This window comes from Clupea harengus, chromosome 10 (genome assembly GCF_900700415.2).
Source record: "Clupea harengus chromosome 10, Ch_v2.0.2, whole genome shotgun sequence".
Lineage (NCBI taxonomy): Eukaryota > Metazoa > Chordata > Actinopteri > Clupeiformes > Clupeidae > Clupea > Clupea harengus.
In genome coordinates, this window is record NC_045161.1 from 23516332 (window position 1) to 23535337 (window position 19006).

General features: G+C 42.8%; 2 protein-coding genes across 5 annotated transcripts; one reads left to right on the forward strand and one right to left on the reverse strand.

The window, feature by feature from the left end:
* Window positions 1–22: 22 nt before the first annotated feature.
* On the reverse strand, window positions 23–3274 carry LOC105895153 (cytochrome b-c1 complex subunit 6, mitochondrial). 2 transcript variants are annotated; one of them, XM_012821733.3, is made up of 4 exons: window positions 3120–3274; window positions 2205–2258; window positions 1955–2116; window positions 23–220 (listed from the first exon to the last, which is right to left on the reverse strand). In XM_012821733.3, the coding sequence occupies exons 1-4, from the start codon at window positions 3162–3164 to the stop codon at window positions 188–190; spliced, it is 294 nt and encodes a 97-aa protein (XP_012677187.1). In that variant the 5' UTR covers window positions 3165–3274; the 3' UTR covers window positions 23–187. The 2 variants fall into 2 exon arrangements, with proteins under 2 accessions (XP_012677187.1, XP_031430316.1); XM_031574456.2 differs by having other exon boundaries at window positions 2205–2240; window positions 3120–3255.
* Window positions 3275–3736: 462 nt separating this feature from the next.
* On the forward strand, window positions 3737–12359 carry LOC105895150 (vitamin D3 hydroxylase-associated protein). 3 transcript variants are annotated; one of them, XR_004164416.2, is made up of 15 exons: window positions 3737–4032; window positions 4360–4473; window positions 4811–4951; window positions 5863–5996; window positions 6352–6558; window positions 6883–6923; window positions 7125–7249; window positions 7702–7827; window positions 8397–8494; window positions 8630–8729; window positions 9950–9993; window positions 10095–10134; window positions 10274–10414; window positions 10820–10965; window positions 11553–11689. XR_004164416.2 is itself a non-coding variant. In XM_031574454.2 (15 exons), exons 1-15 carry the CDS (start codon window positions 3820–3822, stop codon window positions 11673–11675), a joined length of 1761 nt encoding a protein of 586 aa, XP_031430314.1. In that variant the 5' UTR covers window positions 3737–3819; the 3' UTR covers window positions 11676–12359. The 3 variants fall into 3 exon arrangements, 2 of the variants coding, with proteins under 2 accessions (XP_031430314.1, XP_031430315.1); XM_031574454.2 differs by having other exon boundaries at window positions 10274–10382; window positions 11553–12359; XM_031574455.2 differs by lacking the exon at window positions 11553–11689 and having other exon boundaries at window positions 10274–10447; window positions 10820–10902.
* Window positions 12360–19006: the final 6647 nt, after the last annotated feature.

Consider the following 19006-nt stretch of genomic DNA (forward strand, 5'->3'; position numbering starts at 1 on the left):
TCAATCATTCTCGGAAATCTGCTTCCAATTAGATAACATTTTATTCACAATGTATTCACAAGAAAACGCAGAGCATCCCTGTCAACAAATAAATTAAACAGGGAGCCTTTTTTACAACAATGAATGTGAGCAGAGCATTTGTATCGGAGATAAATGGACATCAACTTGCAGTGCCGGGATTTTGAGATTATTTCACGGAATGGAATACCTTGTGTGCCACCTGAAGGGAAAAACACAGAGGTAAATTTTTAGTGTGGGAAAAAGTTAAAACATTTAACAAAAGACGTGTAACAAAATCTCTGATGTCGTTCAGTGATACAGAACAAAATCCTTATTTTAGTGTCCCTTGATCTATAGCAATACAAGATGCTACCAAGTTTCATAGATGGTCTGTGGCCAACCTTTTCACACTGGTCAGGTAAGCACACTCGATTTGTGAATGCTATATTGGGCTGACTCCGTAGTCATAATTTCTTATGAGGATTGAGGTGAGCTCAGCCCTCCCTCATGAGGAATTGGGTTGGTCTTGGGATTTCTGTCCCACAAAAGTCCTATGTTCTCCCTGGACAATAGTCTTCCATATTTGTTCCCTTTAAAAAGGTGCTATACATAACATTTTTGTTTAAAAGTTACATAGAAACAGAATGTGAAGAAATAAACATTTTGACAGAGCTCACCCACAAGCTCTCCCCAGTTCGTAGCCCCTCCACCCACTGCATAATTCTACCTGGTTTATATTATTATATTTAAGTGTGGTCACAAATCTTTGTCGTGTAATTCAATTCTCATAATATCATCCTTAGAATTCATTTAAGTTTTAAATTCATTGAGTGTTATGTGTACTGTGTCCAGATTATAGTAATAGCCAAGCAGAGGTCACCTATTGTTTTTGTCAGTTTTCAAACGTCCTGTCAAAATTACAATAACCAACAAACGTAGTACATCACAACATGATAATATCCAGCAGCTTAGCCAGAATGGACTGAATGTCTGAATGAATTGTTTGTATAATGACCATTTAGTTTGTACCAGCCTAACTGGTATTGGGGACTTCATCACTACTGGGACTGGGGTGTTCAGCTTCAGCATGATTGGACAGACTGCCACCAGCATCAGGGAGTTCAGCCTGACCAGCCTTGGATAGGTCAGCAGTGCAAGATTCTCTTAGATTACAAGTACTGGATCATTTGTTTGACCCAGTCATGCATCTACAATGTGGTAGAACAGTAAATGACCCTAGTCTCATCTAAATAACCCTAGTGCCATCTCTGATCTCATCCACTTATTTGGCTTGAAAATAAATCTTTAATAGTGATGTAAAACTTGACAGCTAGTATGTTTTTATGAAACAGAAGTTGTAGTGTAGCTCCTCTGAAATGGGGTAAAACAGACCCTAAAGCACACTGAACTTTATGGCGACAAAAACACTCTTTAACTTTTCCAATAATACTGATTGTAACGATTGTAAGATAGCAAGATGACAGGTCAATTTGATACCAGGTAAATCCTTAGGAGTCTTTTCTTAAGAGGCGTTTCAGTTTGAAAAAGTTCCCAGACATTCGAGGCACAGCAATGTAACATTATCCAAAACACAGATACACCACCCACACAGATGCACTTCTCTCAATGAAGGGAGACAAGTCCACCCAAATCCTCAAATCCAGCGAGGATCTCATGCATTAATTCACTCACATGCGCGCACGCACACACACACACACACACACACACACACACACACACACACACACACACACACACACACACACACACACACACACACACACACACACACACACACACACACACACACACACACACACACACACACACACGCCTCCTTTTGAGGCTTGGCCAATAACTATAAACTGGACACAGCCTGATATTCACAACACTAAATCTATCCAAATTTAAAAATAATCTAAAGAAAGGGATTATATGGCCAAATTGTACTCACACAGTGGTCACGAGCATGGAGGAAGTCGAACAGTTCTTCTGTGCAGTCTTCAGCAGTATTTGACCGCGACCCCACTCTGTTTTCACATGCCTCCAGCCGTTCGTGTGTATGGACACAGTGCTCCGTTTTCTCACACTTCTCCCTAATCGTGTCTAGGGGGTCCTAGTCAGATAAGGATACACCTCAGATTAAACCAAGGGCGATTTCCTTACCAAGTCACTGCATGCAACTTTGAAATAGTAATGCATACCACCAGGTCTTCTTCTTCTTCCTCTTCTTCCTCCTCCTCCTCTTCTTCCTCCTCCTGGGAAAACAAAGATGGCCATAAAGAAAAGAACATTAACATATTTTGAGGATGCTTTAATCCAGTATAAGTAAAGTATATATTTTCAGTGCGCGTCCTCCATATGGGATCGAACCAGTGACCTTGATGTTAGCACGGGGAAGTGACAGGGACACGTTAATATCCCAAGGTGTCGGGGATAACAACGCTAGCTAACTAGACGGTCTCCGACACGAGCTTCGATCTGACATTTGACTCGTAGAACGCACTTCAACAGAATGTAACTAAAGTTTACAGATGACAACCAACTATAACGTTCCAGAAATGTCCCAATGACAGCTAATACTCGTAATACGGCATCTAAAATAGTCTCAAGTTATATTGTTTCATTACAACTCCTTCCAAACCTAACGTTTAAGAATGACAATACACTCTATGAGCTACCCAGCCATCTTGTGTTTAACCTTCCTCCGATGGAAAACCATAAGGAGTAAGTTTCATACTCCATACGAGGACAACGTAGCTAGCTAGCTATCAGCCTAGCTTGGCTAAACAGATAGCTTATGTAAGAAGTTAACCGTCCTCAATGTACGACCTCATACAATATTACTTTACAAATTACTGACTAGAATTGCATCGATGTGTTATTATTTCTTCGTTACCAGGATAATAGATGAAGAATACAAATTGTGCTTAAATCTACGTCTAGGAGATCCAGACTGTTCGCCGGTAGCTGGCTGGCAAACACCGCTAGCTTTACGAGCTAGCAATGATAAGTAGCTAGCTGGAATCCCTGAGTTTTACTTCTCGGTTGATCAGTTATAATCGTGCTACTAAGGCCAAATGGAAATATGCCACCACAAGAAAAAGTAAATCACATACATCATCTGGGTCTCCATTCAAGATCATCTTCTCTTCGTAAACCATGATTGCAGTTTTCGCGTCCCAAGATGACCCGACGACTACACTCCTGCAGCTGCTGATACGTGATGGCGAAGGACAGTGTGACACTTCAAGGATTCTTCTTCGACTCTCCAGTTTAGAAATGTTTCAATGCTAGCTGCCATCTAGAGGCGTGGAATTCAAACAAGAGTAGAGGCACGTTTTTAGGGGTTGCCAGACATAAATAAGTAAGCCATTTAGAACCGCAGAACATGTTGAATGCAACTCTCAATGTGAAGTCATATATGTTACTTTGACGAGAAGATAATTGAGATATCTTGAGTGCTTCTGAACACGTTAATATTATACTAGGCAAAATATAGTATTATATATCACAAATCATATAGCAGGCTATTCAACACTTTTGAAAGCTAGAACCCAAGAAGTAGTCATTCTTGCTCCTTTTATTGACACGACTAAAAATATATTCGAACATTTTAATTACCGTATTTCAAATACATTACATGTCTGCTGCATACACATTTTTACTTTCGGGTGATTTCTTGTCGAGTACCTGGCAACGTGTGTCAGAGTGTTATTGCTGTTATGTGAGCACTTCCGCTTTCCACCAACAACCGCTAAACTTGTTGGGGAATCACCGCAGCTGTTAGCTCACTAACACAGTTTGCGCGGCGGTACAATGGAGAGGACGAACACGGAATTTTCTCTTTCAGAAATGGACCCAACTTTTATGTCAGTTCTGGCTGCTACAGCGTGCGGCGGGGCTGCACTGGTACTCTTCATGAGATACTGCAACAGACAGCGTATGAAAGTTAAAATTCGTAAAGCCAGATCTAGAAGGGATGCATCGGTCCAGCAAGCAGAGCAGGCGGTTCAGCAGTTCAGTACCACAGTAAGAAATACTTTGTGCCTTGCCTTCCCTAAAGACCTTCAGTGGTTATGGCAACTGTAAACATCGTTCTGCATGGTTTAATAGCTGCATTACAATGAATAGGGACGCATTATTGTATAATGTACATACATTTTATACATTTATATGTATGATAGATCAAGTACAGTTGGTACACCTTTTGCTTTTTGCATTACTACACAACAACTAGTAGCTGTAAACATGTAATTTGTCATATGACTTCACTTTTCTTTGTCTACTAAAGAAAGTGGTGATCAATACTATCTATAAGTAGCTCAATTTTCATAAATGCCCTTCTAATGCCCTTAGAAACCTGATGCTGAAAATGCGCGTATTGTCTCACTGTCTCTGACCGAATTGACCAAAAGATTGCAAGAAGGTTCTTTGAGCCCAGAAGAAGCTCTCCATGCCTATATGGAAAAGGTATTCTGTTAATGCATTTTTGATTTGTTGTCTTTTAATGTCTCTTGAATTCCCAGTGAACGGTTGGGAATTTTGCATAGTGACCTAAAAATGATGTTTGCATAGTATGCAAGGCATAGTAGTTACTCAGCTGCCTGGAGTATTGGTGTCACTGCCTCCCAAGGAGCACTCTGAAGTCACCTTTGACCCCAGTGACTCTAGTCCTTTGCAAATCGTTAACTCAAATATCTTTTTTATTGTTGTCTTAGTCCTACAAGTTAAGAGCTAGAAGACATAGAAATTCCACTCTCAAAATATGACTGCAGTAATAAAATGCGTCCTGTACTTTGATTTCCAGGCACTGGAGGTAAATAAGAGACTGAACTGTGCTACAGACATTCTACTGGAGAGCCGGGAGCAATTATCAAACATAGAGAACTGCAGAGATGGTCTTCTCTATGGTGTCCCTATCAGCATCAAAGATAATGTGGGATATAAGGTAGGCTACCACAGAAAAACAATTCAACCCCAGAGAGTTTTGAGAAACAGGTTTGCATGTAGTTTTCACAAAATAAATTGCTTTTAGGTTACATTTTTGCTTTTAGTAGTTTTTCCAGAATGACTAGTAGGACAAGATGACGTAGAAACCCCACTGAAACGCCCGAAGTACACACTCCTGTAAACTCCTGTGAAAAAGGAGTCCTGATTAGTAAATGAAAATGCGACTCACACTAACTGGCAGGGGCCAGTGGGCCGCCCGTTTCATGACGTAGCTAAGTCCCAAAATGTTTACATCAGCATTGGCCTTGAGAGGCTCAGGGTTATTTTGAACAGTAGATGGAAAGCCATGAAGAATTTTCTCAATATTAACACCAGCACTTATTGTGTGTTTCATCACAGTACAGTCACACCATTTAGCCTAGTTTACAAATCAAAAACACCTTAAAGGGTGCTGTTAACAGGTACTTGGATGTTAGCACCATGCTATTCTATGAGACTGTAGAATTATTAAGGGGATCACTCATCCAGAAATGATAATTTAGCCACTATCCCCATAACAGCCCTGTATCAGCAGTCCCCTACAATAGTTTTGCTTTGCAGTGCAGCACAAAATGGGTTGCCTAGCAAATTGTCAGTGCCTCGAAAAGTCTAGCCACTACCGACCTCTGTACAAAACGTTTTTGTCTTCAATGAGACATATCCTGCTGCTTATCTCCTTAAGTGTACAGGAAAAAAAGAAACAGAATTTAGAGTTTATCTAGCATGAGGATGAATGGAAAATGCTAAAATATTGTATTTCAGGTGACTTTTCCAGTGGATCCTACTGTTGCATTAAAGAGAGTTGCACTGTTAATATGTGTATTCAATTGTTGCAAACTGTAATGTTCATGATGTTGTGTGTTCGGCCAGGGTCACGACTCCACGTGTGGGGTGCTCTGTAAGGTGGACGAGCCTGCTGAGGAAGACTGTGTGGTAGTGACAGTGCTGAAAAGACAAGGAGCAATTCCTTTCATCAAGACCAACATCCCTCAAGGCCTTCTCAAGTAGGAGTGTATTGTGTTTTGACACACAAATTTCCACATTGTTATTTATCATCTACGCATGGGAAAACTGAAAAAATAACGACCCAGTTTTCAGAAAAGAATAACAGTACACAATCATGATAGTCGAAAATTCTTGATATTTGTTTTTTTTCCCTTGCTACTTATTCACTGCTGCAGCTGCAGTGTATCACAAACCTTTCAGCTGTAACTTTAAAGTTGTGTTAGTAGTATTTCTTGAACAGTGTGCAATAATGTGACCTTTGATACTTTCAACACCTCGAATGTATAATCCATGTTTTTAGAATGCTGACTGCCTCGGGTGTAATTGTTATATTGCCTGCTCTGTTCCTTTCAGCTATGACTGCAGTAACCCATTGTTTGGGCAGAGCTTGAACCCCCATAACCTTCAGAAGACTCCAGGGGGCTCTTCTGGTGGGGAGGGGGCCCTCATCGGAGGGGGTGGCTCTATCCTGGGCATCGGGACGGACATCGGAGGAAGTATCCGCATTCCGTCCTCGTTCTGTGGGATATGCGGTTTCAAGCCAACATCAAACAGAATAAGGTGTGTGTCTGCAGGAACCAGTTTGGTTTAAGGGTAGATTAGGATACAAGCCCTTTCCTGAATCCTGCCTCTCCATCCTAGTTTACTATTCTCTCTAGATTTGTAATGGAATGTTTTTGTTTGTTTTTCATCTGATAAGATAATTTATCCATGTTTATGCGCTTCAAAGTTTTGTGCAAGTAGGAACATCATTGTGCCAGAGTAATTGTATGTATGTGTGTCTGCAAACTTGTGTGGTCATCACATTTTCATTGGGCAGAGGCACAAGGCTTTTATTGTTTTGCGTGATCATCATGTGATTCAAGTCTATTATCTGTTGTACAGTCTCCGTGGCCTTAGTTCATGTTGTCGGGGCCAGAAATCAGGTTAGTTTGTGCACAGTCACCAACATACCAACACAAGCTTTAATTGAAGGTTTTTAGCAGATGCTTTTGTCCAAAACGACTTACCAAACATATTTAAAAAATATACAGAAAACATACGGTATGACCTGTGGAAAAACACATACAACCATACCATGCTGTCTGTTTAGGTATATGACCAGTGTGTGTTCATGTCTGCTGTAGTGCTGTCTGCCGTAGGGCCCATGGCCAGGGATGTTGACAGTCTGGCCCTGTGCATGAAGGCTTTGCTGTGTGAGGACATGTTTGCCTTGGATCCCACTGTGCCACCCATGCCCTTTGATGATAAGGTACTGCCCAGAACAGAACTAATGGAAGTCTCCTTAAAGAGGACCCATTATGCTTTTCCGGTTTTTCCCTGTTCTTTAGTGTGTTATATAACTTTTTGTGCATATATACGAATAAAGTTCAGAACATTGATGAGCACAAAAGGGCCTCTTCAAGGGTCCTGATTAACTTTTATTGGGGCATGTATGGCTGTTTTTTGCATCAATTTGTGTATATTATGCATGTATATACTATGTATGGAGTACATATCATATATGTGAACGAATTATAATGTCTGTGTATGATTTTATATAAATGCTGCCTTAACTGCTTACAGAAGTGTGCTTACAGTTCCAGTAGGTCATTCTGTTATCATAAATTGTATATTCTATCTATCTGCAAAAACACTAACACATTACTGAACAGATCTCCCTTTTGCTGATTCAACTGAAGTCATTTTCTTGGTGTCTCCTAGGCGTACTTAAGCACCAAGCGCCTTCGGATTGGCTACTGTGAGAATGATGGCTATCTCATGCCCTCGCCCAGTATGAGCAGGGCCTTCAGGGAGACCCGAGAGCTGCTTGAGAAAGCAGGACACACAGTAGGTCTCACAAGCTTAACTTAAGTGTTTAGTTCACCTTATCGCTCTCTCTAATGTCTTTCAAATCTCCTAGAGTCCTTCATCTGTTATCACTCTGAGCCTATTTCTATGACGGATATGTTTGGGCAGGTTTATTGACCTTGCAATCTGTACTGCTTTCACATGCTGTGGAATAAATAATAGCTTTTGTATGTACTAAAAAACAGTACAAGGATGAGTGCATTATAGAGTGAAATGGGTCCACATAAATATGTTGCACCGATCTGTTTGTTTCCATTAATACCCATACAATTTGTAGTAACTGACTACTTTACTACTTATGAGGACCTGCTTACAAACCATAGCAGTCAAAAAAAAGTTTGAATGACTTCTTGTTTCCCAGTTCAGTAGCCTCATCGTGCAAACATGTGAATGTAAACAATCTTTTCTTAATTAGCATCACAGCTATCGTGTGCTTATAGATGTGCCTTTAAACACTACATAAAACCTATTTGAACTCTTATGGGAATAATATAAAGGACCATTACAGCCATGGTTAGAAACCTTACACTTTTTTCTTCTCCCTGTAGTTTGTGCCATTCACTCCCCCGCGAATTGCCTATGCTATGCACGAGCTGATTGTGAAAGGCCTCCTGGCAGATGGAGCCGAGACACTACTCAGTAACTTGTGAGTAACATATCCCTTGATGACGCCCTCACTCTCAACTCACACGAGGAACACATTATAGAGTTGTGTCTTCTGTAATGACATGGTGCAGTAGTTACCTGGTTGATTTGGGTCATGGGGTTGTGGTTATTGCAGGAAAGGTGGACCGGTGGACCCATGTTTGATGGCCCAGATCATTCCATACCGTTTGCCACACTGGCTGAAGAAAACCCTGTCAGTGATCCTCAGGCCAATTGTGAGTAAGATCTAGTGAACAGTCAAGGTTTCTAGCTGTCTATTGGTCAACTAAAAAACAGTTTTCATATTCCTGTATAAAATGTAAATGGCCTGTGCATAGTTTTGTTTGCTTGGAAGGAGTGAGTGTTCATTGAAATGAATTGAATTGTGAATAACATAATTAAAATTCCAGAAACTAATAGGCGAAGCGTATAATGTGATCATCATTTTACATCATTTGAATACCAATGTGCTGTCATTAAGTGTTCTCCTCATATTTTGTTAGTAACCATTAACAGGCCTCCAAAACACTCTGCTGAAGTTTTGTTCAATGAGCTAGGTGAACTGTTGCTGGTCATTTGTACAGATTCTGTCTTACTATGCCAGGGGATCTCAACTTGCATGTAAGGTTATAGGCACAACACAGGGCCACTGAAGCTCAACCAATGTGCAATATCCTCAAGTGCAATAACCTGTGCAGCATTAAGTGCAATATCCAAAAGTGCAATATCTCAACCGCTTTCTCGTAGTTCGTATTGTTTTATATCTTGTTTTTATAGGTTAGATAAATATATACATTTTATATTTTATTTATATTTTGCCCTAGTTTGAACTCTTTTAATTGCTGTCAGTTATGAGTGAGTGTCTGGATTGCTACAAAATGTTGTTACACTCTGTGCAATGACAATAAAGGAAATGAGGAATCTATCTATCTATGTAGATCACCCAGAAAACAGTTATGCTAAGGAACTAAATGCACTACTTGATACCTTCAGCATGTACAGGGCAGCGCAGCATGTACAGATGCTAACTCACTCTCTTGGTCCTACCCTGGATTTTGTCGTCACAAAGGGTCTCGATGTCTCTACAGACGTCAAGGACTTATCCGGTCATTTCTGTGTGTTCTTTGATGTGTCTTTGTCCCCAGTCATTCAGAACAGAAATGACGCAAATACAAACTATGGTCCACTATCAAATCCAAAAAGAGATGCTTCACCCATATAATGATGAAATATACAAAGCAAGACAGTCTGTCTTATAGGAGGAATATAAACTATAGACTGTTAATACCTACTGTCAGAACTAAACATGTTTAAGCAGCCATTAGCTGCTATGCTGCTCAGTTCTCCCTTGGTTCCTTTGGTTGTTCCTTTAGTTCCTTTGGTTGTTCCTTTTGCTCTGTGTATGAAATGTGCTGTAGATATAAACTCGCCTTGCCTTGCTTTGCCTCCCTTTTAGTTACCTCGCATTTCTGCCAGCCTGAGTGCCTTATGTGGAGTCAGGTGAGAGCCTCCTTTTGCCTGAATGCCTGAAGAAGATTCATGTTTTTTTATAGTCAGGTTGTGCACAGTCAGTTTAATCTTTGACTTCTCTGTTCGTAAAGCTCTGTACCAGACCTGTGGAGGCAGCATGCCAGTGTTGAGGTACAAGAATGTTTTTTTTTTTTACACTGTCACACATTTATGCCAACCATGACATGATGACGTTTTGTTAGTTTTTTCCCCCCTAAAATGGCAGGTGGTTTTGTAGAGGAACTGAGTCTGTGTGTGCTGTCCTTTTCAGGATTACACCCATGAATTCATCTCTGAATGGCAGAGGCTGAAGATGGACGTGCTGCTCTGCCCAATGCTTGGGCCTGCTTTTAACCTCAACTACTGTGGAAAGCTCACCTGTACGGTCCACCCTCCGCCCTCCACCGTGCCAGTAGATCTTTTTCTCTCAGTCTAACTACCTTCGGTGACTGTGTGCTTTATTTCACTTCCTTGTCTCGCTTCAGTTGAATAACAGTCCTCATGTGATTGGATCCCTGCATTAAAACAGCTCCACCTGTTAGGCAAAGACAAGCATGTTTACCTGCCATGCTTTTCATGCCATGCATTAATCATTTGCCCCAGCAACCGTTGCAAGCACTCAGCATTGCACGTCTCCACCATTGTGACCCTTTATGATAACGGTTTTGACGCGTCACGCCAGAAAGAGGCTGAGAACTTTCGATTGCTTTTTTTCAGACTTGTTGTGACTCTGGTTCAAAACCTTCTCATTTCAGGCATCCGTATTCTGCTCGCTTGTAATCATCTCCTCCTTCTGTGTTCCTCTGGTTTATCTCAGGTGCTCTTTCCTACACGGTGCTGTATAACCTTCTCAATTTCCCCGCGGGGGTGGTGCCAGTGTCCACGGTAACCACTGATGATGAGGCCCAGCTGGACAACTACAAGGGCAACTTTGGGGACCCATGGGACAAGTTTTTTGTCAAGGTTAGTTTTAGCAGGCATAGCGGTGATGGCTTACCGAATGCTAAACCGAACAAGGCTACTCTTACAGCACTGAATCTGACAATGATATTTGCCATCATGTGATAAAAGTATAAGGGGTTAGTGTTTCTCGGTCGTAACCAAATGTTTTACAGTGTTATATGACTACATCTTAGGACCTTATGAATGTTGGGACCTTTTATAGCACGTATAAAATACTGCTGAGTTTAGTGAGTTTTGTGGCTGTATTCTTCATCAGACTTGTTTCTTTGAGTCATTTGATGTTTTTTCCCACATTAACCTAAATAGATTAAATATTTTGCAGCGATAACTTTGAAGTAATGTCAATATTGCAGATAACTAGAGTCTGCTTTGAAAATATATACAATTCCAGGTATAGCCACCAGGTGGCAGCACACCCCCACTGGACCAGTGGTTTCAACCCCTGCTGTGTCCCACAGCATGGGACCAGAGTTCACATTTCTTTGGTATTAGATATCTGGGGTTTTTGACAGGATGAAATGATACGATGGCTGCTATAATGATTTGTGTGTGTGCGTGTGTTTGTGTGTGTGTGTGTTTGTGGGCAGGCTGTGAAAGGTGCCGTAGGACTTCCAGTTGCGGTGGAGTGTGTGGCTCTTCCCTGGCAAGAGGAACTGTGTCTTCGCTTCATGAAAGAGGTGGAACAGCTAGTTAAAGAGAGCAGGAAGTGAAGTCATACCATTGCAACTGCAGTGCCTTAGAACCATCACACTGAATACACTGTTGCTGGGGACACAGTAGACCTAGGCTAATATGACTAGGCATAATGAGTAGGAAACAGGAATCCTTTACATTTCATCCACTTCTCATGTCACTTTAAAATGATTAACACTATTCTGTATTCATACTAAAATACTCCAGTGGGCATATACTACTTATACTGCAAATAAGTACTGTTTTTTTCTCCTGCACCTTTAGAAGTGTTTACATGGATTATCCTCTTTACTGATACATCTCACATCACACATTGAATTGCACTGAAGTTAATTTTAAATTCAACTGTTTCAACTGTTATGGGTCTGGGTCTTAAATGTTTCAAGCTAATATAATGTGAGTTTTTACATTTAGGCTCAATTGACAAGTTCATTTGACATTTATGTCATGTGAAAAAGTAGTTTAATGCAGCATTAAATAATGAACAGACAGATCACACATTGAAGTGTGATGCTTAAAAATAACAATTAATTAACAATTCGGAAAGGAAAGTAATTTTGTTTATGGGTCCATGGGATTACCATAGTACTTTTCAAGGAAAGAAAGCACTCTGACAGGACGACCTCTGTAATAATTTAACAAATTCAGTGAATTTATTTTCATTAACAATGAACTAGTAAATACACAAATTTGTAAAAGAAGCAAAGTGTCATAATTGCAACTATGCTGGTAATCAAACTTCAACACCTTTGTTTTTATACACTATTATGTTGTATGTATATTCTAAATGTAGTGTTTGTTTGTGTGTGTGGGGCGGGGGGGGGGTGTGTGTGTCATGCAACTTAATTCGACATAAATTTATGTTCCCTAAATAGTTTCCTTCCGCATCCTGTTCATTGTGAAGCTATTCATTTATTGGTGGTGCTTCCATAAGAGATGATGTCTTATTTCCCTCTCTCTCCCTCCTCTTTAGCGCCTCTCGCGCTCTAGGCTACTTGTCTGCCTGACATAGTCAATGGAGCGTGAATAGGTATACTAATATTAACAGGAGCAATTGTGTGTTGGGTGTCGTTATGATAAGAGGAGACAGGGCTCCACCTCCGAGCTGCGATTGGAAACGTAGGCGCCGCACATCGTTCGCTCTGACTTGCTCGCTGGCGACAGTGGAGCATACAGGCGGGCGGCAGCGCGCGCGTGTGATGGCGGGGCGGACGCAGAATAGGATATTTTTCCCGCCTGCGCTCCTCGCTCTTTCATTTCCGTGCCACAGATGAGTGGAGATCATTTGCGGCGCGCTTGTGAGTGATTACTGTACTGCTGGCAGGGGTGGCGTGGCGGTTGCAACTGTTTAGAGATACTATAGTTGGACTTAATGACACATAGCTTACAGCGGCGGGCCCAGTTTGCCATGCCGGCATCTAGTGATTACCCTGGCATATTGTAAATATGTGTTTCAGTTGGGTTTTACATAAATTTACATTTTTTCCTCAACTCCCATGGGATGGAAGACCATTAAGGGCAAAGTGTTTTTTCCTACTATCATTGTTTTTGCACTCTCTCTCCTTGGCTTTTACGCCGTGCGATATTAGCCGAAGATAGCCTATTCTGCATGCCACTTTCAGCAAGGTGGGATAGACTTGAGTTTATTATCAAAATGACTGTTGTTATCACTGCTATATCAGTATTAAAAATAGTTTAAGCCCATAGAGAATGGAGAATGTCTGGATGGCAGGAGGGGGGGGGGGGTAGAGCTAATTGCAGGCCCATTGGTTTGAAAATACCGTGGTGTTTGCAAATAATTGTCATTGTGTATGACTCAGACACACACACACGCGCACACACACACTCAAACACACACACACACACACACACACACACACTGATTCCTCTGTGAGCTGTTCACTAATTGAGATCCATTTAGTAAATGGTAAATTAAGAAGAATTATAAAGAACACTAATGAGTTTAAAGTGTTTTTAGGGTTTAAAACGATCTAACTACATTTTATTCAAGAGCTAAAGATGATACTATGAATCAGGTTTCAATCTAATAGTATAATACACCTCATGTTAACTCCGCAACAGATCTGTTCTAGGTAGCCTGCTGGGGAGTCTTTAAAAACCTCCGGATCTGTTCTAGGTTCTTGAAGAACCTTCAGACTCTCAAATGTAGATTTTAATAACATTCACAAATTCGTGACCACGTTTAACATTCCTGTGCTCATCTGATCGGAGCGTGTTCGTCTATGTTTCAGTAAAAGTTCCAGGATGTCAAGCAGAGTTTCCCAAGTCAGTAGATGCACCTGCTGGATCCACAGAATAGACATCACGCCGGCAACTCTGTCATGTAACGTCTCATTAATAAAAGACCTGGACTCTCCATTCGCTGCAACCTCAGGACAGAAGATAAGGCACTTTAAAAGTCATTGCAAGACACTCACACCCGGCTCGCGAGCGGCCACATAAAGGAAGATATCCCCTCAACTAAACTAGGATCATTCTCTCTTAATGTGTCCTTTTAGGGGCCAGAGAGCCACCAGGTCCTAATGGCTGAAGGTAATAACGTTTGTCACAGCAGGACCCCTGGCTCCCAGATGATAAAAGTGACATTTTCTCCCCGATGCATCCGAGAAGCCACTTTCACAAGGACATCAGAGAGAGAAACACTGGCAGCTTTGGAAAATCTGCTCCATTTCACCTGCCATTACACCTCGATGGAGGAGAAAGAGAGAGAGAGAGAGAGAGAGAGAGAGAGAGAGAGAGAGAGGGGAGGGGGGGAGGGAGGGAGGGAGGGAGGATATAGGGAGTTTGTAATGGGAGGAGAGGAGAAGGTAAGAGATGTGGTCTGTTCTTCTAGCCACTGAAAGAAGACATTGCATCTGTTCAAGCCAGAGATTAAGAGACCGCTGATACAGGGACCTAGGCATACCGACACACACTGAGTTATGTCCTCACAGGAGACTGTGTGTGTGTGTGTGTGTGTGTGTGCGTGCGCGCGCGCACACTCAAAGTCTCTCTGTATGGTGGGATTAGGCGATAAATGATGATTTCGGAGATTCTGTGACTCAACAATTCCCTCATCCAGGTTTTTCCGATGCTTCCGAGTCTCTTATCCTTCAAAATGAAAAGCTCACCCTCCGGACAAGTCCCCCCCCCGTCCAGTCCAAACCTCCCCCGCACCCCTGCAAGACTTTTCCGCTTCTTCTCTCTCTTTGTGGCCCCTCATCACCCCCACCCCCTCTCGTCACCACGTCACCAGCTCCCACTGTGCATCTGCTAGGTCTGAGGTTTCTTTTCTTCCTTGTGCTGGCTCACTTGCCCTGCGGCCCTTATAACCAAATTGGTTTACATTGGAGAGATAAATGCTGTGCAAATGCGCTTAAAGACGTACAGTAAAAAATGCAGACAGTGCGTGTCAGGATTATCGCCCGAGTCGGGGGGAGAAAGGAGAGTGTTTCTGCCACACAAAAGCTGAAGAGACCGAGTGAAGCCTGCAGATACAGCCCGTCTCATCCACTTCGTTGGAGAAGGAGAGAAGAGAGAGAGAGAGAGAGAGAGAGAGAGAGAGAGAGAGAGAGAGAGAGGAAAGAGGTGGGGGGGGTCGTGTGAGGGATTTAAACATTTGCATGCCAGTCTGTAATTCCTTGAATTATATAACTTGTGGCCAACAATCGTAAACTCCTTTGGCCGTTGTGGAAGTATTGTTTTGCACGGGTGAGCGGACCGGAGAGTTGGGTTGGCGGCGGAGCCAGGACGGATGATGCTTCAGCGAGAACGAGGAGCGAGAGATGAGTGGCCTTCGTGTCAAACCCAGCTCCAGGTCTCATAGTCCTTCTCAGCAGTGGCCATAGAGACGACTTCACTTCTGCTGATTGCGTAGGAAGACGAATTTAAGAAATAAATTGCCTTATTTCATGGACATACAATAAGATAAAAATCAATGCATCACAAAGGAACAGCCACAAGCTCAAATTCAGACTTGTATCAAATGTGCTTTCACTCATAATTTTCAGCTGTCAGGGCAAAGATGATATAGAGAGATGGGTCATGTGTCCAGTTAATCACACCTGTGTAGTATCCCCCCATTCCAGCCCTCCCAGGAGGTCTCTGTGTCAACACAGCACTCAACCGGCCACTTGCTTCCACTCTGAATCCCCAAAAGCAAATAGTTCATTAAGTGCAAGACAAATAATGCAACTATGACACAATCTGCTTGAGTTAAAGACTGATTACCCAAATGAGTGAAGAAGGCTAGTTAGGCTAAGAACCCCATGGGATGTCAACCCATCATGCCACTCTCCTTTTAACAGTATGCAGTCCCACATGCTTGTACCACAAGTTCAATTCAGTTTGATTTAATAACAATTAAAATGGACAAAAACGATTGTCTCTTGGTGCTTTACAGAGCCCAGAGTCTGAACCCCCTGAAGCAAGCACTAAGGCGACTGGGGCAGGGGAAAAACTCCCTTTTAACAGGAAGAAACCTTGAGCAGAACCTCAGCTCAAAGGGGGGACCCATCTGCCCGTGTGCAAGTGGGTCATGTACACCACCAGTAAATCCTGTTTTGCTCGCTGTAATGCTGGTCTTCTGCAGTTACTTATCATTTCCTATCGTTTCATATTTAGCATAAGACCTTCGCAAATGGAAGGCTTTTTGCAGAAGCGTTTTGGATTTCAATGTGACAAACATATGGATGGTGCTCCTCACTGTCCTGAGCAAACCTCTTTTCTGGTTGCAGAACAGTCTCTTTTGTTGGCTCTGCTTCTCCTCTTAGGGATCCTTGAGGCTTAGAGTTCAGAAAAGTCTGAGGAAAGTCTCTTTTATTTGTTCACAGCTTTGTTGTGAGGGACTCTCTCTCTCTCTCTCTCTCTCTCCCTCTCTCTCTGAGTGCGTATGGTAGTTACAGAGTTGAATAAATGGCAGAAGTTTGACAATTATGTGACTGCTTGTGCTGAAGCAGGGAGTAATCCTGTATTTTGGATTAAGTGGCTTAAGTTTATGCTTCTTCCTGGTAGGATACAATGGTGTTAGTGGTCCCTGTGATTCATTAGCAATGTCAGTCAATCCCCAGCGAATCACAATTACCCAGCTGCCTCTGCTGGGGAAGCAAAACAGAGGGAAGCGTTGGCGCGGCGATGACGACCTTGACCCCGCTCATGGTTACCCATTGGCATATCTCAGATGTCAGGCCGTGCAACATGGCGAGGTCAGCATGCTAATCCACAGCATGCTCTGTGAAAATCAGGGCTTTAGATTCATTGACATGCATATGAAGTACGGGATCAGCCTCTCCAGTTCCCCTTCGGAGACTCAAGGGCCCCCCGAGACGAACCCGCACCCCACCTTCCCCTTCCATTCCATTTCTCTCTCTCTTAACTTTAGATTTGCTCAGCAGATACATAAGCATGTCCCGGCGGACCCAAATAAAACGCTTAAGCCTTGTGAGAAGGTGGAGGGGGAAAAAAAAACACAGTTCAGTAATGTACCCCATAAGCTCCCACAGCAAGATCTATCAACAACAGACACCAGGGTGAGGAGTCTCAAACACTACACCTCACTGTGGAGGTGCTTAGAGCGACGACCCACCTTTTTTTTTATTTAGCTTGGGCGGATTATACACTTGCTGCCTTTCAGTCATGAAATAGCACATTTTACAGTGCCTGTCCGCTCCTTGGGTGCACAAACTGTATAAGTCACAGTCTCTCCTCCACACACAGCCGCACGTCGGTGTGAACTGGCACTGCACTGGAGGCTTACGTTCACTGGGCCACAAAAGAGATTTGGGTTAACCTTTAGCAGGGGGTGGGGGTAGGAGGGTAGGGGGGTTGGCAGAGTGTCAGCCCCACCCACCTCTGACCTGGCTCTGGGTTAAAAACCCAGCACTGCCCCTTTAATTTCTCCAGACCTCCCTCCATAGTGCTCTCTCAGCAAGCCTAGAACAAAAATCATAGCACACTATTCAATCATTGTTTTTTTTCCTCCCCCCCCCCTTCTCCTCTCTCACCCCTTTTTATGGTCCCACTAAAGGTTTTAGCTGCGCAGAAAAGGAGAGCTGTCACCGAGGGAACCTTAGCCCATTGATGAAGTGACAGGCGCTGCCAGAATATGATCCTAATCCTGTTTCCAGCATTCTTTTAGCCCACTGGCATCGCAATTCCTCCACATATTCTCCAAGCTGTCAACTCAGAAAATCCCTTTAATAGCGCATTGCCCAGATACACATCAAAGGGCTCCTGGAAACCTTCAGCTACTTAGCACCATAGACAAATACACTTTAACTCGCTCTCACACACTTATACACACACAGAGAGGCACACACACACTCTAACTCGCTCTCACACACTTACACACACACACACACACACAGAGGCACACACACACTCTCACTCTCTTTTTTTTCACACTTTCAGGTAAGACACTTGCAATTACCATGCCGAATATCACTCATTAATACATTTAGCATTTCCCTTGCTTTTTCCAGCCTTTCCCTGCTGGTTTCGTCTAACCGCTCAACATATTGATACTTCTGCTGGGAGAGAAACAAAATAACGAAACGCATAAATAGTGTGACGATGGCTTCGCAAGTGGCCAGGAGAAACAGGTGTCCGAACTTTGGCGACAGTGAGGACCTTTCCCGCGGCTTCAGTTTTATCTCACTCTATTCTATTTGACTTAATCCAGCGGTATCCCCACCCTGGGTAATCTTCTTATGGCAAAGCGTTCTGTTTTGGTGCAGCCAAACTCTAAGTGACAGGGGAGGGGGAGAGGGAGAGGGAGAGTTGCAGGAGGAAGACTGGCGGCCCCTCTGTAGCTACTGCCACTGGGTTTGAGTCATCTCACTCAGGATTAGCTAGCATACGTACCGGGAACAAGTGTGTGTGTGTGTGTGTGTTTGTGTGTGTGTGTGTGTGTGTGTGTGTCTGTGTCTGTGTTTGTGTCTCTGTGTGTGTGTGTGTGTGTGTGTGAGAGAGAGAGCATGCATGATGGCTGTGAAATATATCCCTACTTTGAGAGTGATCTTACTGCTCATTCCATTTCTCTTTTCCCCCTCTCTCTCTATTCTCTCTATTTTCTCCCTGTCCTCTGCACTCCATCCGCCTGCACATTGTGAAGTAACTGACACAGTGTGCACCAGCAGTGTGTCGGGTTCATTCATTCAGAGAGGTTTGGTGTGATGGGGTAAAATAGTGACTGTGTGGTGAGACTTAAGTAAATGATAGGGGAGAGGTCCTTCATCGACATCTACAGTACATCTGAGAAGATGCATTCTGTGAAGGTTTCACCAGACATATCAGCCCCTCCTTACTGTGGGTAGCCTTAGTAAAGTGTGTGGTCTCTCTAAAGTGTCTA